Below are 17,583 nucleotides of genomic sequence, written 5' to 3'. Positions count from 1 at the left end.
CGCGACGGATAGGGGGTGGGCGCGGAGAGATGACGTCACGGAAGAAGGCCCGCCCCCCTACTCACCGGCCACGCGCCTGCCGCGGCGCGTGGGCTCTGCCTGCAGCAGCAGGCAGGCAGGCGGGCTGGCTGGCTGGCTGGTTGCCCGCCCGCCTGCCCGCCTGCCTGCCCTCCTGCCCGCCCTCCTGCCCGCCCTCCTGCCCGCCTGCCTGCACGCCTGCCCGCCTGCCTGCACCGGCTCTGCCCGCATCTCCCTGCAGGAGCTGGTAACTGCGCGACCGGCTGCTCCGCTCTGTCTCCTCCGACACCCTGCGCCGGTGCTGCCAGCCCCGGATAGCCCAGCCGGGGCAGGCAGGAGGGCAGGCAGGCAGCAGGCAGGCAGGAGCACATTGCCTCACAGATGAGCATGCCGTGGGGTGGGAGCTCCAGGGGTGGGAGAGGAAGCCCTGCCCTTTCTCTGGCACCGAGTTTGTCCTGGGGAAGTCCCAGTACAGGCAGAGCTGGCAGGGGGGCAGGCAGCATCAGGAGCAAGGAAATCCTGGCCTCTCCCGCACGCGGCAATCCTCGGCTTCCTCATGCCTGGAAAGTCACTTCCTTGGCAAGTGGTGTTCCCTCAGCAAGTCCCAAGGCGCTGGGAGGAGAACCGGTGGTGGGACAATGACACTGCTGCACCGATGTCCCTGGTGGCTCCTCAGGCATTGACCGCTCTGCCAAAATGGATGGGAGGTCTTGTGCCAAAGCCCCTCACACTCCCCCTGCCCACTGGGTCCATGAGTCAGGAGGAGTGGGATGTCCAGGGCCTGAGCTTTGGGGAAGCAAGCCATGTCTCGCTGCAGATTAACTGGTTATTCCTGGTTCTTCTGCTGCAATAGGATGCGACTGGACACCAACCGTGTTGTGTCCGTCATATCACTTTCCATCAGCTGCCATGTAATCGGATGTGAAGGATGCAGCTCGTGTGCTGCCCCTGCCTCCTCACCACTGGCTGGGGACATCAAAGGCAGCCCCAATTCCTGTGCCCTCTCTTACCTGGCGGTGGGTAGGCAAGACCACCGCTCCCCATTCCAGACTGGTGAGTACCCGGCTGTTACAATGAAGGCCTTGGTGTCTGGCTATCCACACCGTTCCAAATTTGCAAAGCCAAAGAGGCAGAAATCAAGATCTACCTCCTTCTCCAGCTGTATGGGAGCCGGTGATCTGGGACAGTTTCCAGTTCCCCATCTAAAACACTTCCTACCCTATGCTTCAGGCCTTTGGTTTGGGTTGTGTTTGTAGCTGCCGCTAGCTAGGGACAGCGTGACACCTTCCACGCTGGCACCTTCGAGTGATCCCATCCCTGTCTGGATTTTCACTGTTCTCAAAGAAGCGGATGGTGAAGGTCCACCAACCCCCATATGCATTTGTCACTGTTTGTGATGCCACCAGCTGCTCCCAGCCTGGGGTTGCTTGGCCACCACGGAGAGAGGACCCCCATCGCTCTCTGCAGAGAGAAAGGCGTCTGCCTGGTGCTTCTCACCATTGTTCTCTGCTTGTGGCAGAGCTCCCTGGTCCTCCCTCAGCAGGGAAGCGGGTGAGCTACCTTGATGGCCTCCAGAAATGAAAGATGGACTGGGAATGGAGATCACAATGAGGTGGCAAAGAGAGGAGATGGGGGATAACTCACCAATGTGTGCTTCTGCAGTCAAGACATGCCTGGCCTGTTTGCACAAACCCCACAGCAGGCTCAGGGCTGAGGTGACAGCAGCCAAGGACAAGTGCATGCACCAGCGCTGGCTGGCTGCCGCTCAGGCCAACCCTGCCACTCCTGCCTGCGGCTGGGATGGCGGATGCTGGAGGAGAGGGGATGCCTTAACCAGACACATAGGGCAGGAGAAGACAGGTTTGGGAAACCACCTAGATGCCCACACAGCAGGCAGACGTGGCTGTGGCAAGCCTCGCTGCTGCTCTTGGAGGTTTTGCTGATACTTGCCACAAGATGGGGCTGGGTAATGCTGAAGGAAAGCTGCTTTCTCCCTGCCGGCCACCATGCCTTGTCCCACGGAGCCCTGTTATGAGCTTTATCTTGCCCAGGGCTCACTGGAGACTCTGGGAAAGGTTGCTAACACTGCCGACATCTCGAGGTATCACATTCAAAGCATCTTCTCTGTAAAAGCTGCTCCTGTCTCCGTACCACTGCAATGCACGGTTGCTGGAAACTATGTAGGTGGTTTTGCTTCCCCTTCTTTTTTAGTTTTGTGCTCCATGTTTGCCAACAGGAACACTCTGCTTCAGGAAGTGTTGAGAGCAAATTTGCTTTGAGTCTGGAAAGATCCATCTGCTCAGCCAGCTTGACCTCCCGTGTTGGTGAAGGAGTGGAAAACAGCACAGAAACCTTTGAATGAACCAGAGGCTCTGGCTTTCTAACGCTCAGCTCTTTACCGAGCTTTGAGATCTTGGAAATGCCTCGTCGAAATAAATGGGGAGGAAGAAGAAGGACCAAGGAGACATCAGGGTTGGAAGGGACAGCTGTGCCCCATACAAGGTGTCTCCTATGTACTTAGAACCACGCTCCCTGGGCTGGGGTTTCTTTTGTTTGCTGGAAAAGAAACTCCACCAGAAAAAGGAGCAAGTGGAAGCTTTGTGCTGCCTTGCAGAGCACGTCCACTGCCACTCCAGGCCAGCTCGGAGAGCTGGGTGGGCAGAAAACCATTGCTATCACCTGCAGGGTTAGTCCCTGCAATGTTCTGCCAATGTGGCAGGGCTCGGCGCTGCTCCCTAACCTGTGACCGGTCTCTGCCCAACTTCTTCCTCCATAATCAAATTTCTTCGTCTATTTATTTCCTGGTTTCAACCGTCACATCATTCCCAGCCTGTTGCCTCCTTGGGGACTTGTATCACCTGTGGGTGAGCCGGGCAGCTCCCCGTCGGTGCTGCCAGGGAGATGGCCATGCTTCCAGACCTGTCTTGAGCCTCATCTGGCAGAGGCTCTGGGGCCTGTGCCAGGGTCCCCCTTGGTTCCCAGCTCATCATCTCCTTTCCTCCACCATGAGCCCTGGCCCTCAGATGCTGCAGGGTCATGCCCCCATGGCTCCCCTGGATCTTGACCCCCTTCACTCCCCAAACCCTGCCTGCCTGTGACCCTGGGCTCCATAACTACCCCCGGCCCTGGGGGCTCCTCAGCATTGTCTCCCACCCCCTCCTCACCCAGCCTCTGGGGCATCTTTGTGACTCCCTGTCTCTGTCCCAGCTCCAAGACCCCACGCCATGTACCTGCCCTCCCTCCGTGCCACCCTGATGTAGTCCCATGGGTGACCCACAACACCCACAACACCCACAGCACTTCATAAGGGACACCTCCCTCCATGAGGGATGTTGGTGGACCATCTGCGAGGGCTCTGTGAGCACCAGCAGGTCTTAGTGGCCCCGGCCAACCTCACCCTCTGCTCACAGCTCTGTGGGCTCCATTTAAGATCAGCCCCGAGCACCTAGGCTTGGTCTTAGGCTGTACCTTTACCTGTGTCTGTCTCTGTCCCTCTCTAACCTCCCTGTGCATGGGTGGACCTTGGACCTGCGCTGCAGGTAGCCTTGTCCCCAGTCCTGTCTCCCAGATGGACCTTGGACCTACACTGCAGCCTCGTTTCTTGTTCAGCCTCCATCTCCTGCTGCTCCTGGGCTCCTGCAGGCTGAACCATACTCCTTAGCTCACCTTGCCTGGGGCTGTCACCAAGACTGCCCATGCTGCCACCACCTCCTCCCTTGGGTGCTCCTTTAGGGAGGGACCCATGGCTCATCCTGTCCCCAGCTCTCGTTGCTCTTTGACAGGGAGCTGGGATGGAAGGGGATGCCGTCACTCTGCTGAGCACTGAGTCTTGAGCACAGCAAATGCTCAATTACACACTGGACCTGTTTCGATACTACAGGTGAGTTATTTTTTTCCTTTTCAGCTTGAGCATCTCCATGGCTTCTGAACTGGACAAGAGGGTTTCCTTTCTGCTATCTCTTGCTGTCCTTAAGGCCATCACAGTCAGACTTACCTCTAGGGATACTCTGGCATTGGATGGCCAAAAATCAGTGTCCTGCTGAAAGCCAGTAACAGACTTTTGACCTTCCTAGCTATCCACTGGAGATGATGAGTGTCATCAAAGATAAGGCAGCTTTACCAGTTTTTGCTGGGTGAAGGTTTGCTCCTACGCTGCCCTGATTAGGTTTAGGCACTTTTCTCATAGAGCATAATAGCCAGCATCTCTCCCTTCACACATCACTTATTCCCAGACCCGTGTTTTCAGGAGCAATGGATACAGGCAAACTGGTATAAACCCACAGACGCTAATTTCTGCCTTTTGCTTCGATACAGATGCACAGCTGAGTTTCACAGTTGGTGAAATCTGGACCCAGGGATGTCCACAGCAACTTTCCTCCTGGCTGCAGAGCAGGCAGCCAATCTCCAGGTGAACTGACTTGTCCAAGTGGGCCAGTTTTGCAGCAGGGAGATTATTTTCTTCTGCCAGGGCTGCTGTCTCTTTCAACATCGATACACTCAGTTGTCCAAGTTCCTGCTGTGCCCTGCTTTGAGTGCTTGACCAGCATCTCAAAGCTTCCCTGCCTGCAGGTGAGCCCACATGAACAGGCGGGGACAGCCCCGGTCACATCCTGTGTTGTTCACCCACAGGACCATGTGCTTCGGATAACCTCCCTGCTGAACCACTTTGGTGCCTCGTGCCTTTCCTGCGCCAGGTGGGAGGTTGGACTGGAGACCTGCGGAGGTCCCTTCCCACCAAGACCTCCATGAGTCTGTGTACAGTGGGTGATGAGCACTCCAAGGCAGGTGAGCAGGGAGAGAACAGGTATAGCTGTATGGTTTTGCCTCTCGTTCAGTACAGCTCCAAGCACCTGATTTTGGGGCCTGGAGCTCAGGCAGGACATTCACAGCCCCCTCCCTGCTGCATTCAGTAGTGCCAGAGACACCCCTGGAGCGTTCCTGGCTTTTACACTTGAAACATGTGCAATGCCCCAAGCCTGACCTTATCTTGCAGGAGATGCCTTACAAAGCCTATTTGCTTAAAGCTGCTCTAGGTCTTGCTCCATCTCTGACACAAAGTCTACCCCCAGTGGGTGGAAAGAGGTAAATCAGGTGGTTTTTCCCAGAGGAAAGTTGGTAGTAAGTATAGGACAGCAATGTAGATCTGCCTGGCAAAGGCACTGGGGTTTGTAGGAGCTGGGGGGAAGTCCAGGAGGAGAGCACTGGGGGCAAAGAGGGGCTGGAGGGCTTTGGCCGAACAAGAGACCATGTGTGAGCTTCCCAAATCTGGGCATGTCCCATGGGCTGTGGAAACTGCCTTCCCACAGCCCTGCCTGCCACTGAGACACGCGAGAGCTGGGGAGCCTGCAGTGCTGGTGGCTGGGACACCTTCCTCCCGCAGCTTCCCTTCTCCACTTGATGGAGACACTGGAATGCAATTTCCAGGGCTGAGCTGAATCTTTGCCTGCCTTATTAAGAAGCATGGCTAAATTACAGAGTCTCTCCGTATGGTCTAGGAAAAAAAAAATGTATTAACACACTTCCCATCAAACTGACATCAGCTCTGCTGACCTGGGACATTTTTTATACTATTGGCTGCTTCTGCTTTTCCCCTTGGCAAGAAGCAATCACATTTCATTTCAAGAATTTATCCCTGGAATTTGCAAATGGCTTAAAAAAAAAAAAAACAACATAGGTCTGAATCTGGCTTTCTATCCTTAATAGCTCTGTCCGCAACGTGCTGGCATGTCAGGCGAGTCTTTCCAGTGAGAGGGTAGGAAAATCTCTGCAGTGGAGGCTATACGGCTGTCAGGATGCTGAAGGGGTGACCAGGGAAGGGGATGAGCTCCTGAGGACCATCGGTCCATGCTCCTCTGTACCCGCATGGGAATAAGAGCTGTTCACATGGCGCCAGGAGGTCAAGCTCTGCCCGATCAGTGCTGGAAATTGCTGTTTGACACCGACATCCTAAATGGGGTGTGAACGGTGAGGCAGCTGCATTTGGTGATGGTATGAGTTACTCATCCAGGGGAGGGTGGCAGGAAGGGGTCATAGGGGTCTTACAGGACAGAGCAATAAAACAGCAGGCCGTGTTCAGTGTAGCTTACTGTAAAAGTGATGCAGGTGGGAATATGCAGTCCCACGCGGACACATAAATCACGGGTCTCTGAGCTGAGCCTTACTGCTCGGGAGTGGCATCTTGTCCCTGAAAATGTCAACTCAGCAAGGATCAAAGAAAGGAAAGTGGTGAGGAAAGGTGGAGAGAAGAAAATAAAGGACATCATTTGACACCGATATGAACCCACAGTTTTCTCATTGTCCTTCTTGTCTCAGAAAGGACGGAATGGAAGAGAAGGGCAAACAAGGACAATCAAAGATCCAAATGACGATGAGTGGTGGAAGCCAGGCTTTAAAACTAGATCAGAGGAGGCAGGGCTTTGTGCAGTGACAGCTGGGCTGTGCAACTCATTGCTAAATGGTGCTAAACATTTACAGGGATTCAAGGGGACCTGGAAGAGCATTACTAGGCAGGAATCGCATCTGGCTGGGGAAACGTCCTGGGTTGGAAGTAGTCGAAGGCCAGGAAAGTCCTCAGGGAAAGTATCATATTTGCTTGCCCCTTCCTTAGTCTTCCTGGGGCTTCTGCTTGTGCTGAATACAGGACAGACTCGCCTCCCACCACACCACCACTCTGTGCCGTGGCACATAGCTGCCTATACCACCAACCGTGAAAGCACATGGTTGTTTACCATGGTTTCCTGCCACTGACACATAAACAGCCTTGATTTTTAAGACAAACTATTTATAGTAAAAAACAAACCATAGTTAGATGTGATGTCTCTGTGTCTGTTTTAACAGTCCGTCCTTTGTGTTCATGGTTGCCTACCTCTGTCACCCCTGTTTTCACAAAAGCAGCTGAAGGTGGCTCTTGGGTGGAAGAACAAAAGCTTTGGGCACCATTAGCACAAGGAAATGCAAAGTGAGAGGTAACAGGCTGGCTGTTCCTGGATGGGGACCAGCAGGGAGATCAAGCTCTGGAGGTGGGGAGGCTTATCCTGCAAAGCCCTGGAGCCATGGCACGCAGGGGTACCTGCAGGGTTAGGAAAAGGGGAGGTTTATTCCATGGAGCGGGACAATGAAGGATTTCATTGCATCTTTCTACTCAGTTTTTCGTTTTTTACTGGTGACTGCATGACAAAACATCTCAATGTTGAAACAGAGCAGTAATTCAGGTGCCTCCAGTTTCGTGTTGTCTCTGGCTGCGGCTGTCAGGCAGGACTACATCTCCCGTGCTACACCGGCCTGGCTGCTCCGGGAGGGCTGGGGCTGGCAGGTGTGCTGCAGGAGGGACAACACAGCCACCAAGCATGGTGCATGGAGACCAGCAACATGAGCCTGCGGGTGAACATTATCCTGCAGGCATTGCAGCAGGAGAGCAGCACAGGAACTGCTCTGAAGTGGTCATCTTTTGCAGGAAAAATAGGCTGCTCATCAGCAGGGTGGCTCACAGGATTTGGTGGCCCCCTGTGCACGGTGGCTAACGGGCACAGTGGCCCTTAGGCACAGTGAGCTGTGAGCATGGCGACTGTTGGGGTACAATGGCTCCCCGGGCCCAGTGACCCTCTGGGCACAGTGACTTAAGGGGCACAGTGGCTCCCCAGGCACGGTGACCCTCTGGGAACTGGCCCATGGGCACGGTAGCTCCCTGGGCAGGGTGGCCTGTGGGCAGGGTGTTTCCCGAGATTTGGTGGCTCCCTGGGGATGGTGGCCCATGGGCACAGCGTTTCCCAGGGTTTGGTGGCTCCCTGTGGACGGTGACCCTCAGCGCACGGTGGTCCCCGCCGACGGTGGCAGCTGTCCCCTCTGCACGGCGGCTCCCGGGCACGGCGACCCAGGGACCGGGCGTCTCGGATCCGCCCTCCCCCGGTCGGTGCATCGCCGGGGGCCGGTCCCAGCTCCCCGGGGGGCGGTGCGGGGGCCGGGGCGGGGAAGGGGCCGGGGCCGCCCCGCCGCCCTCCTCCCCAAACCCCGCCTCCGGGCGCGGCCGCCCGCTCCCCCCGCCCGCCGCCGGCTGCGGGCTGCGCGCCCGCCCGGTGCTCGGCGCTGCCGGTGCTCGGCGCTGCCGGCGGGATGTACGCCGGGAGGAAGAGGAAGAAGCCGGTGCCGAAGAGGTGGGTGCAGAGAGGGGGGTGTCGGGCGTGCTCCGGGGAGGGTGTTTCCCCCGGTAACACCCGGGGGCGGCAGCTTGGCAGCCGCTGGGAAGGTGGAGGAAGCTGGGGCAGGTGTGTGGGACCGGGCAGGGTGGCAGAAAACCGGTCTCCGAGAGCCAAGCTGGTTGCGGGGAACTGCGTTAAGCTGCTCTGATGAGAGCGTTGAAGAAACAGAAGAGAGAGAGAGACAGCATGCTTGGGCTACTCTGTTTTAATTAGGGTTAATTGGAGCTAATGCTTTATAAGCTCTGGCATGCTGGTGAAAAAATAAAAATCTCAACCATGATTGTCCTGCATCCCCAGTGTTGCTGTGAGGAAGCTCATTGGGGAGTTTGAGATGCTCAGCTGTACTCTGGTTTGAGTTGCGGGGTGGCTTATGTTTCAGTGTCTGCATAAATCAAACATACAGCAATTACTATTTACCGAAAGAGTCCTATTCCCTATTAATTAATTAGCATGCTGCTCAACAGCTGTTGCATAATGCCCCCCTGATGTGTCACTGGAGTTTCCTAGCTTTAGGACCCCCATGCCTCCCCCCATAACCAGCTCTGAAGTTGCACCAGCCTGTTGACCTCAGGTTACCAAGTGTATAGGAAATAAAGGTGTATATATATTTCTGGGAGGCAGTGGGGGGAAGCAGATGAGCTGAACCCAAGCCTGGGATGAAGGAGGGAGCAGCAATGTTCCAGATGTATGGTGAGATGTTAAGGTGAGCCCAAGCCTGGGATGAAGGGGGGAGCACCAACATTATAAATCTGTGGTGAGAAGCTGAGCCAGAGCCTCTCTTGGGTTTTTATTACGGAGCGTTAAAGAAGTGTGAAAATGCGAAGGGTAGTTGCTCTGCCTCAAAACTTTCTCCTGCTCAACTCAGAGCAGCGATTCCAGCCCCGTGGTGGGGCTGGTGTGGCCAGACTGAGGGTTTGGGCTGGATTCATGTGGCTCAGGGCACGGGAGAAGGCCTCTCTGGAGTAGAGGGGACCTCGATCCCTGGTACTGCAGGGCCAACCTTGGGAATCGAAAGAGATTATTTTCTTCTGTGACTGGGCAGATCTTGCAGCAGGGTCCTACTGGGAGAGGCCAGGCAGAGCAGGGCTGGGAGCAGCGGGATGTGCGGCCAGCCAGGTGGGGAGGGAAGGATGGCGTTAGGGAATTCTCTGGTCCCTCTGCAGTTTGTTCAGGGCTGTTTACTTATTAAAAAAAATTAATAAAAATTGGGAGACAATATATCAGCTCAGGCAACTTCAGCTGTTGTTAATAGCTAATACCACTTGGTACTTGCCAGCTTGCAAAAGTGGTAAACTTCCTGCTGGGTTCCCCGTTCAAAGGGCAGCTGAGGAAAAACAACACTGCAGCAGTGGTGCAGCCTTTGCCCCACTGGGAGCAGAGCTTTCCTCTGCGGCTTTGCTCTGGCCCGTCTACACAGGGATCAGTAGCTTTTCTCAGCAGCTTCACCGCGAACTCTGTGGCACGTCCGTGCTGAGCTTTGCATTGTATCCATTTCATAAGACTGTGCCGCATTTAGGGCTCTTGCAAACAGGATGGGGGCTCAGACCTCTTTAAAATGCTTTTTTCTTGCTTGTTGCATAGGTGTTGAGCTGCTTCATTGAACACCAGGGTTTGGTGTGTTGTGCTCGGGTAGCAGTGCTCCCAGGACAGCTTTGCATGGTGCCCTGGGCTGGCAGAGACTGCCAGAGCTTCGCCCTGCAAAGAGGGGGCAGCTGGGCAGTGGGGATGGAGACAGTCCTAAAGGCAGGGAATTTAAACAGATTTTAAACATCTAGACCAAGCTTCACTGTTTCTGTGAGTGGGGGAAATGTCATTTCCTGTGGTGCTCACCTGTACAGATTCTCTGGTGGCTAATAACGTGATTGTGCCCCAGGCCAATGCCTTTCCCTTGGTAAGTGTGTGTGATGGGGGCTGGTGGTTTTCCTGGCCCTGCCTGCTGGCTTGCACAGACCTCAAGGGAGCTTCATAACTGCTTGGCAGAGAGTGAACAAATTTGTCAGCGATGAGCACCTGGAAGCTGTTTCCCTGTGACATCCCTGGGGATGGAGAACTGTGAAGCCTCTGGCCCCAGGAGTTCCTGGGTGCAGTGTTTGCCCATGGAAATGGGCTGCCAAAAGAGCTGCCTGGCATCACCAGAGCCCTTTTCCCTTTTCGTCATCCTTCCCCTCGAGGGTGGCCATGAAGCGTGTTGTGTGCTGCAGCTGGGGACATACAGGATCAGAGATGTTGGGGTGCCCTCCTTTAGCCTTGTGGAGCTTCGCTGCTGGCTGTGTCACCCCACGTGTCTCAGGCAGAGCACTTTGAGTGCTTGGCTGGACTATCCAAGAGACCTTGTTACACCTCTGTGTAACAGAGTTTTACCCACTCCTATAAGTTGTTACACCTCTGTGTTACACCTTGTTACACCTCTGTGTAACAGAGTTTTACCCACTCCTATAAGTTTTACCCACTCCTATAAAGAGCAGCACTCCTTGCTCATATCTGGTCTCATTTTCTCTTCTTTCTGGCTGTTTGTGGGCTAGATTTGGATAGTGAGTGGGCAGAGGACTGTTCTTTAAAGGATATCTGAGGAAACCCAGAATAATTTTCTTTACCTTTCTCTTTTTTTTTTTTTTTTATCAGAGAGAAAGTCAAAGGAAAACTATTTCATTTTTTCCTTCCTGATGAGTGACTGTGATTTCAAAAGTGTTTAAGCCACTGGCTAATGGAGTACATAAAAGCACCAGTGCCAGTGTGTCTTGCCCAGCCTGTATGGACAGGTTCGGTGATGAGTTGTACCCAACCACCTAGAGAAGCAGGGTATATCCTTCCTGATGCTTATGTTATAAAACAGCATGATTGAGCTTTTCCAGAGAAATGCTACAATTTTCCATCTGTGCTGAGAAGACCCCTTGGTAGCTCTCTGCAATGAAAATTCAACAGGCACCTTACGCGTTTCATTTAATACTCATTTCCTCTCTTGTCACACATGTGAGCAGTCCTGCCAGATGAGATTTGAGAGTGGTAGTGGAGGGGAGAGCTTAAATTGCTGCTAAATACTGGCAGATCCTGTTATCCGAAGCTGCTTTATGAAGCAAGGATGCCTGTGGAGACTGAGTTTGTGGTTAGACAAATTACATCAAAACAGTATGAGCTGCATGTTAGGGGATGCAATCTAGTCAAATATAGAGGGAGAGTCTGAAGGGTTTTTCTTCAAGCTAGAAAATTCAAATTGACATTAAAAACCAAAGGAGACAAGGTGACATCTCAGACTCATTAAAGCCATTAACTAAGCTCTTACTGCTGTGGCTGGGACTTCAGTTACAGCTTGTGAAATAACTGCAGCTGATGGAGACAGGTCCCCATATGAGCTTAAGACAGACGAGCTGCTCTTGTGGACCCTACTCCTTCTGCAGACTGAAGGTTGGTCTCAGAGCCTAAGTTTGGCATCAGATATTGGTTTAGGTTGGAAATGCCCATCTGAAAGGATCAGAAATCAGAAGATTGGAAGAAAACAAATTCTAAAAAGCTACTGTTTTCTAAGTGCTGTTCCCTAACCACCCTATGTAGTATCTCTTTGTCCAAGTGCTGTCATTGTCTTTCACGTGTGCTTCTTTTTGTAACGTTAGTAAGTAAGGCAATGGATTCAGGCTCTGAGCAGTCAGAGGAAACTTAGAAGAAGCTAACTGAAATAAATTCAAATAAACAAATCATTTTGGACCTTCCCACTTTCCATTCTTGCTATCTGTTAGCGTGCTCATTGCCAAGGACTACTCTGAATCCTCTGAGCAAATCAAGGTAGTGCTTGCCATGGTGAGGACCTGGTGCGAGCATGTGGAGCATGGCCAGGGAGGGACCTGCTGCTTGGGAAGGGTATGAGATGAGGAAGAAGAGGAGAAAGGGCAGACAGAGCAGAGTGTGGGTGGAAAAGTCTAACCAGACCTCCAAGAGATGCTCTGATGGCTTGTAGATCTCTGCCCTTGGTGTCCCTTTCCTTGCTGGGGCTCAGTGGTGGGAGCAAGGCTGTAGTATCCAGCTGAGCTGTCTCAGCCAGGCTGCTTGTTAAGGTGCCCATCTGAGGATCACCCCACACTCCAGCTGGAGAACATCACAGCCTGGGGCTGCACAAGGTGGCCAGCTGGGATGGCCATGTCTCCTCCAGCCATTGGCTTGTGGGCTTGCTGGAGCTTGCTCTTGCTGCCGCATGGCCTTACCTTGGCCATCTGATGTTTTACTGTTGTTGCGGCTGCACTAAAGTCAACACTGGGTTTGGAAAGAGCCTGTCAGGTGGGCCCAGTTTGATTAAACTCTCCTTTGCCTCTTCCAGCCCCAAACCACCACCCCCTGAGGGTGTGAAGTCAAACCCCTCCAAGCGGCATAGAGACAGACTCAACCAGGAGCTGAACAAACTGACTGGCTTGCTGCCCTTCCCCGAAGATGTATGTACCAGGCTCGATAAACTCTCCATTCTCCGACTGGCTGTTGGATACCTGAAGGTGAAGAGCTACTTGATGGGTAAGTGTCCGTGTTGCAAGGGGCAAAAAGCTCCATCCCCACTGCACGGCTCACATCCCACCCCAAGCCATGTTTGCCTTGAGATGGGCAGTTGTGTCTCCTGAAGGTAGGATGATGATGAGTTGTGGTATCAGACCCTTGTTTGTTAATGCATCAGTGTTGGATCTTTAGCTGAGGTACTGGCCTGAAAATGCCCCAGAAAACCAAGGAGGAAAGTACCTTGTCTCCAGAAATGTAGAGGAGTGGGCAATGGTTGCTGAGAGGTGCTATGCTCATGTGACATTTACCCCTCAGACCTTTTGCTGCCATGACACAGATTTTATCCATCTCCCCTCTCAAAGGAATCCCCTTCATTTTTGGATACTGCACACCCAAATCTAATCCTCTTCAGTCAGTTGTGGGTGCTTGGTGTCTCGGAAAAGCAACATCCTTGGGAAAGTGAGACCACCTAGTTCAGTTGTGGAAACTGAGTCACAGAGGTGGAGAGCAGGCAGGTGAGTGATTTGGGAGACGCTGGGGCAGGGAGGTCAGGAGCAGCACAGGGAGCAGAGGACCTTGGCCCCATCACTTTTGGAGGGGGTGTTTGACAGAGAAATGGCACTGTGGATGGAGGGGAGCAGTTGGGTGCCTGCCCAGCAGCTGACACCTCCTGCAAAGCTCCTCCATCTACTTGTCATTAGCAGCCATGCCACCCCTCCTTTATGTACAAAAACCCTTCTGTGTCCCACTCTCGCCAGCCTGTGGTCAAGGGACCAATAATTAAAACAGTGTGCATCTTGCTGAACAGTCATGTTTCCCTCATCTAATTGCAACTGCAGTTTATAATTAAATTAAACTGAATATCCCCAGGATCTGTGGGCTGCTGTGTGTCTCCTGGGCAGGCACGGGTAGGAGGTGTTGCACAGGGTTGCTCTGTTGAGGGTGGCAGGTTAGGCAAGGCTGCTTCTAAGGCCCTTGTTTGGTTTGGCATCTCATCAGCTCATTTTTCTCCCCTTTCTTCCTTGGGGGGTGGGGGGGGTGGGTGTCTCATATGTTGGTGGTTTACTGCTGCGCTTGCCACCCTGGCCCCACTACGGTCAGCTGTGGTGGGTCTATTATACTTCTCTAATGAGCATTTCTATGAGATTGAGGGTGATGCCTCATACCCAGAGACTTGCAGGATGGAGGGTTTAGCTGATGCGCCTGGAAAACCGGTCTCCTTGTGTTTGCCTCTCTGCGGCCCTGCTGCTGTGGAGACCCTGGTACAGGGCAGCAACTGCAGTGGGAGAGTGATTGTGGCTGGACGTTGCTGCTTTTTTGCTTCCACTCTTGGCACCAGGGGCTTTTTGGTGTGTTTCTGCTCCCATGTGCGCGTAACTCCCTTCCTCCTGCTTGCAGGTCACAGCTGTGATTGCCCTCTGGATTTTCAGCAGTCATTGATGTATCCAAGGTAGTTACTGCTCGTGAATATACTTGTGCTGGGAGCTCCAGAGTTATTGTGCAGACCTTGGGTTTGAGGACCAGGGATCCTTCATACACACTACACATCACCTGATGTCATGCCACCTTTATGAGCAAGAAAAATACTGCAAAGAGGAGGCCAGCTGAGCTACTCTAGGTGCACAGACCTGCTAGCCACCCTCTTGCCCCAGCCATAGCCCAGGGAAGTTTTGTGCTGATGTGCTCATGCCATAGCCTGCTGAGGAGCCTCTCCCAGGCCCAGGAGCTGCAGCTCCTACTCCTGAAGTGGTAGGTCACCCATGGGACTGCAATGGTGGGATCTCTCTGGCAGAGCTGGTTTCTCAGGTGGGAACCAGAGCAGCTCCCTCCTGCTCCTCCAACTCCCATCCCTGGGGCAGTGTTGGAGCATCACAACAGTCTGTTGCCTCTGCAAAGGACTCGAGGGTGGCTGGTGGACCACCCAGTGTGGCTGTGAGTGTGATAGACCCTCGTTCTCGCTCTGGAGATGCTGGCTCTTTGGTCCCAGGCACTGGCCTGACCTTTCTTGTGGTGTTAGCTGTTCCTTGGGTACCTCTGGCACAACTTCCTAAGTGTTGATGGCTGCTGAAGGCTTTGCTGAGCCTGTGCTGGTACCAGCTGACTGTGGCTGGGTCGGAGGTGACTGGGGAGGTCCTTCCTTGGAGCAGGACCCCAAAGGACATGATGGGGGTGTGAAGAGGCACCTTGCCGCAGAGGGAAAATGTCTTGTGCTGGCTGCCTTTGCACAAGAGGGTTGATTGCTGCATGCACAGCATTGGATGTGCTTTGGATGCTGTTGGGCCTCAAAGGCAAGGCTGGACTGACAGCGATCCTTGCTGAGTGTCTCTTCTTCTACTGTCTGCTTTTTGGGGGACAAACCTGGGAAATAGGATTCAGTCCCTGCCTGTCTGAGATGCAGGGTGGGTAGCTGGGTAGGCAGCCTAATGCCATGATGGCAAGATGTGATGATTTGGGGATGTAACATGTCCTTCTATCCAAGGCAGTGCTGGCATAGCATTAACCTGCATTGCTTTCTTCATGGACATTCAGAGAAAGGCAGCAATCAGCCCTCCTTACTGATACAGCCAGACTCTGCGGCACCCAGCACATGTCTGGGCTAAGAGGGGAAAATGGGGGTGCAGAGCCTGGCTGGAGGGGTAGTCACAACACTCCCCTGCCTGCCAGCAGGACACGAACTCCAGGCTGCAGTGCAAATAAAGCCTGAAAGGCTGCCAGGGATTGCTTTCATAACCTGCTTACAAAAGTGATTGCTGCAACACCATGAAGCAGTGCTTGAGGGCTGGGGTGACTCCTGCAGCTGGGGGAGGCACGGACTGGTGTGTGTGCATGGCATGGCATGGAGAGAGGATCAGGATGTATGGACAGGGGAATGTTTCATCTCCAGTGCCTTGGGCTTGATGGAATGGGTGATGGACCCTGGTGAAGGTAGAGCATGTGGAGGGCAGGAAGCCATCAGCATCTTTCTATACTTCGAGGCTCCTATGACGTCTTCTCCCCCCCAGACTGAATAAACTTGGCTCCCTTAGCTTTTGCCCCATACCCAGTCCCTTGGGGCTCTCCCAGGGCCCTCTCCAGCTGGGGATGCTGGTCCCCAGGAGGGGACCCCTATGCCAAGCTCTCCAGCTGGGATCCCTGCCTCCAAGCAGGAGTGGTTCCCACTGGTTGTGCTCAGCACATGCTTCCCAGTGTGAGAGCTGCTTTGGAAAAGCAATCATCATTGAATGGGTTCATGTTCGGTGGCAGCCTTGCCCCTCCTTGGAGACCTGTTCTGCCAGGCCAATTACTCCCATTTGTCCACTATGCCTGTGATTTCCAACTCCCTCACCTTGCTTTGCCTGTGTCTGCCCTAAAGTTCATCTTGTTTGACTTCAGATCGTCCCACCGATTCATCAAGGTCGACCTCGGTTCAAGCCCTGCCTGATGAAGACCCATGTCATCTGCAAGTCACAGCAGCCTGCTCATGGTGTATCACATCAGGCATTTTGGGGCGAGATGGTGAAAGCCCTTGTGCTGTGCTTTCTGGTTCAGTTTTGCTGTCGTCTGCTTTCTGCTTCGTGCAGGCTCCTGTCCTGCAGCAGGAGAGCATGGCATTGTCTGGTGAGCATCCCTGTCCTCTGCTGCCTCAACCTCTCTCCATCAGCAGCCCAAGCCCCTTGTCTCCAGGCAGCTTTAATTGGTGCCATATTGATAGAGAGTTCCTCTTTTCAAGCATTTCTATTGAGTCTGGGCACTTGCCCTTTCTCCTAGGCAAAGGGTTAATAGAATCTATGTGGAGCCAAAGTACGTGGTTATAAGCAGTCTGGCAGGGAGGTGGATGCTGGTGGGTGACCCTGGAAGAATGTCTGCCCGGGCTGTGCCACAGGTTAAAAGTAAAAATCCCATGTACTGCTAGAGATGGTTCTTGCAAGAAACGCAGCATGTGCCAAAAAGCCCATCCGAGGCTCTGCCTCCTGTTGGCTTCGTGTCTTTGGAGCAGACATTCAAGTCTTCGGGGCAGGAGATAGACCAATCGTTTGTGAAAGGCAGGAGGAATTAGCTGCTGCCCCCTGTTTGGTGTCTTCCTGCTACACAGCTTTTTTTGGAAACTATCTCAGGAAGACTCTGCAGAGGTGACAGGTCTTTGGCTGGTTTCTTCTTGGGGGGGGTGGGGGTGGGGGAAGGATCCACACACCTTCTTCTCCAGATGGAGAGATGGAACTGTCCTGCAGAGTGTGCAACACTCACTTGACTTATCAGTGAAAGTTCACTGGTATTTGGCCTGGGCTGAGCTGGCCAGGCTTTGTGCTGGTGTCCAGAAGCTCACTTTGGCCATGACAGGTTTGTGTGCGGGCTGAGCTTGTCTGACTGCAGCTTTGGTCTGAGCTGTTGAGTTATCCCATTTTGATCTGCTGCAAGGCCACCTGAAGCAGGAAAAACAGCACACAGGCTTCCCTGGACAGCTTCAGAGACCTGTGTAGGTCCAGCATGTGGGTTTTGCTGATAACTTCCCAGGAACATCAGGTTTTCTTGGAGCCTTCCCCTCTGTTGCTAGTGGACAGGGCTGCAGTAACCAGCAGGCTCATAAAAATGCACGTGGCACCTGTGGTGCTGGCCCAGGTCAGTATAAATCATCTGCCATGCAGATGCCATGAACAAGCAGCAGCTGGTGGAAAAGGATCTGTTTTAGAAATGTTTTATAAGACCTCCTCTAGGCAGGACAGAAATGGTATCAACTTCTGTGGATGGGCTGAAAGCTCAGCAGGGATGGTTAGTGTTTTCTGACAAGCTCTACAGCTTTTCTGATCTTTTTCTGACCTTGTGCTGGTTTTGGGGTTCACTGTTCTTCATGGAAAAAATGACCAATTCCTGGTGTTTTCACCCGTTTGCATCTCAGACCAAGCATGGGTCTCACTTTGAG

At 53.4% G+C, this 17,583-nt stretch overlaps 1 protein-coding gene across 1 annotated transcript in view; it reads left to right on the top strand.

Moving 5' to 3' along the window:
* Positions 1-8,127: 8,127 nt before the first annotated feature.
* Positions 8,128-17,583, top strand: part of LOC309591219 (uncharacterized protein) — a gene marked incomplete at both ends in the record, with an annotated part of 29,017 nt that continues 19,561 nt past the window's right edge. Inside the window, 2 exons of the mRNA XM_082313250.1 lie at positions 8,128-8,168; positions 12,520-12,707. Of these exons, the coding sequence (XP_082169376.1) occupies positions 8,128-8,168; positions 12,520-12,707 (229 nt within the window). The remainder of the gene's footprint in view (positions 8,169-12,519; positions 12,708-17,583) is intronic.

The sequence above is a fragment of the Platalea leucorodia genome (assembly GCF_965183815.1).
Source record: "Platalea leucorodia genome assembly, chromosome: 5".
NCBI classification, from domain to species: Eukaryota; Metazoa; Chordata; class Aves; order Pelecaniformes; family Threskiornithidae; genus Platalea; species Platalea leucorodia.
The sequence above is the reverse complement of the archived record's forward strand: the minus strand, read 5'-3'. Positions and strand labels throughout refer to the sequence as shown.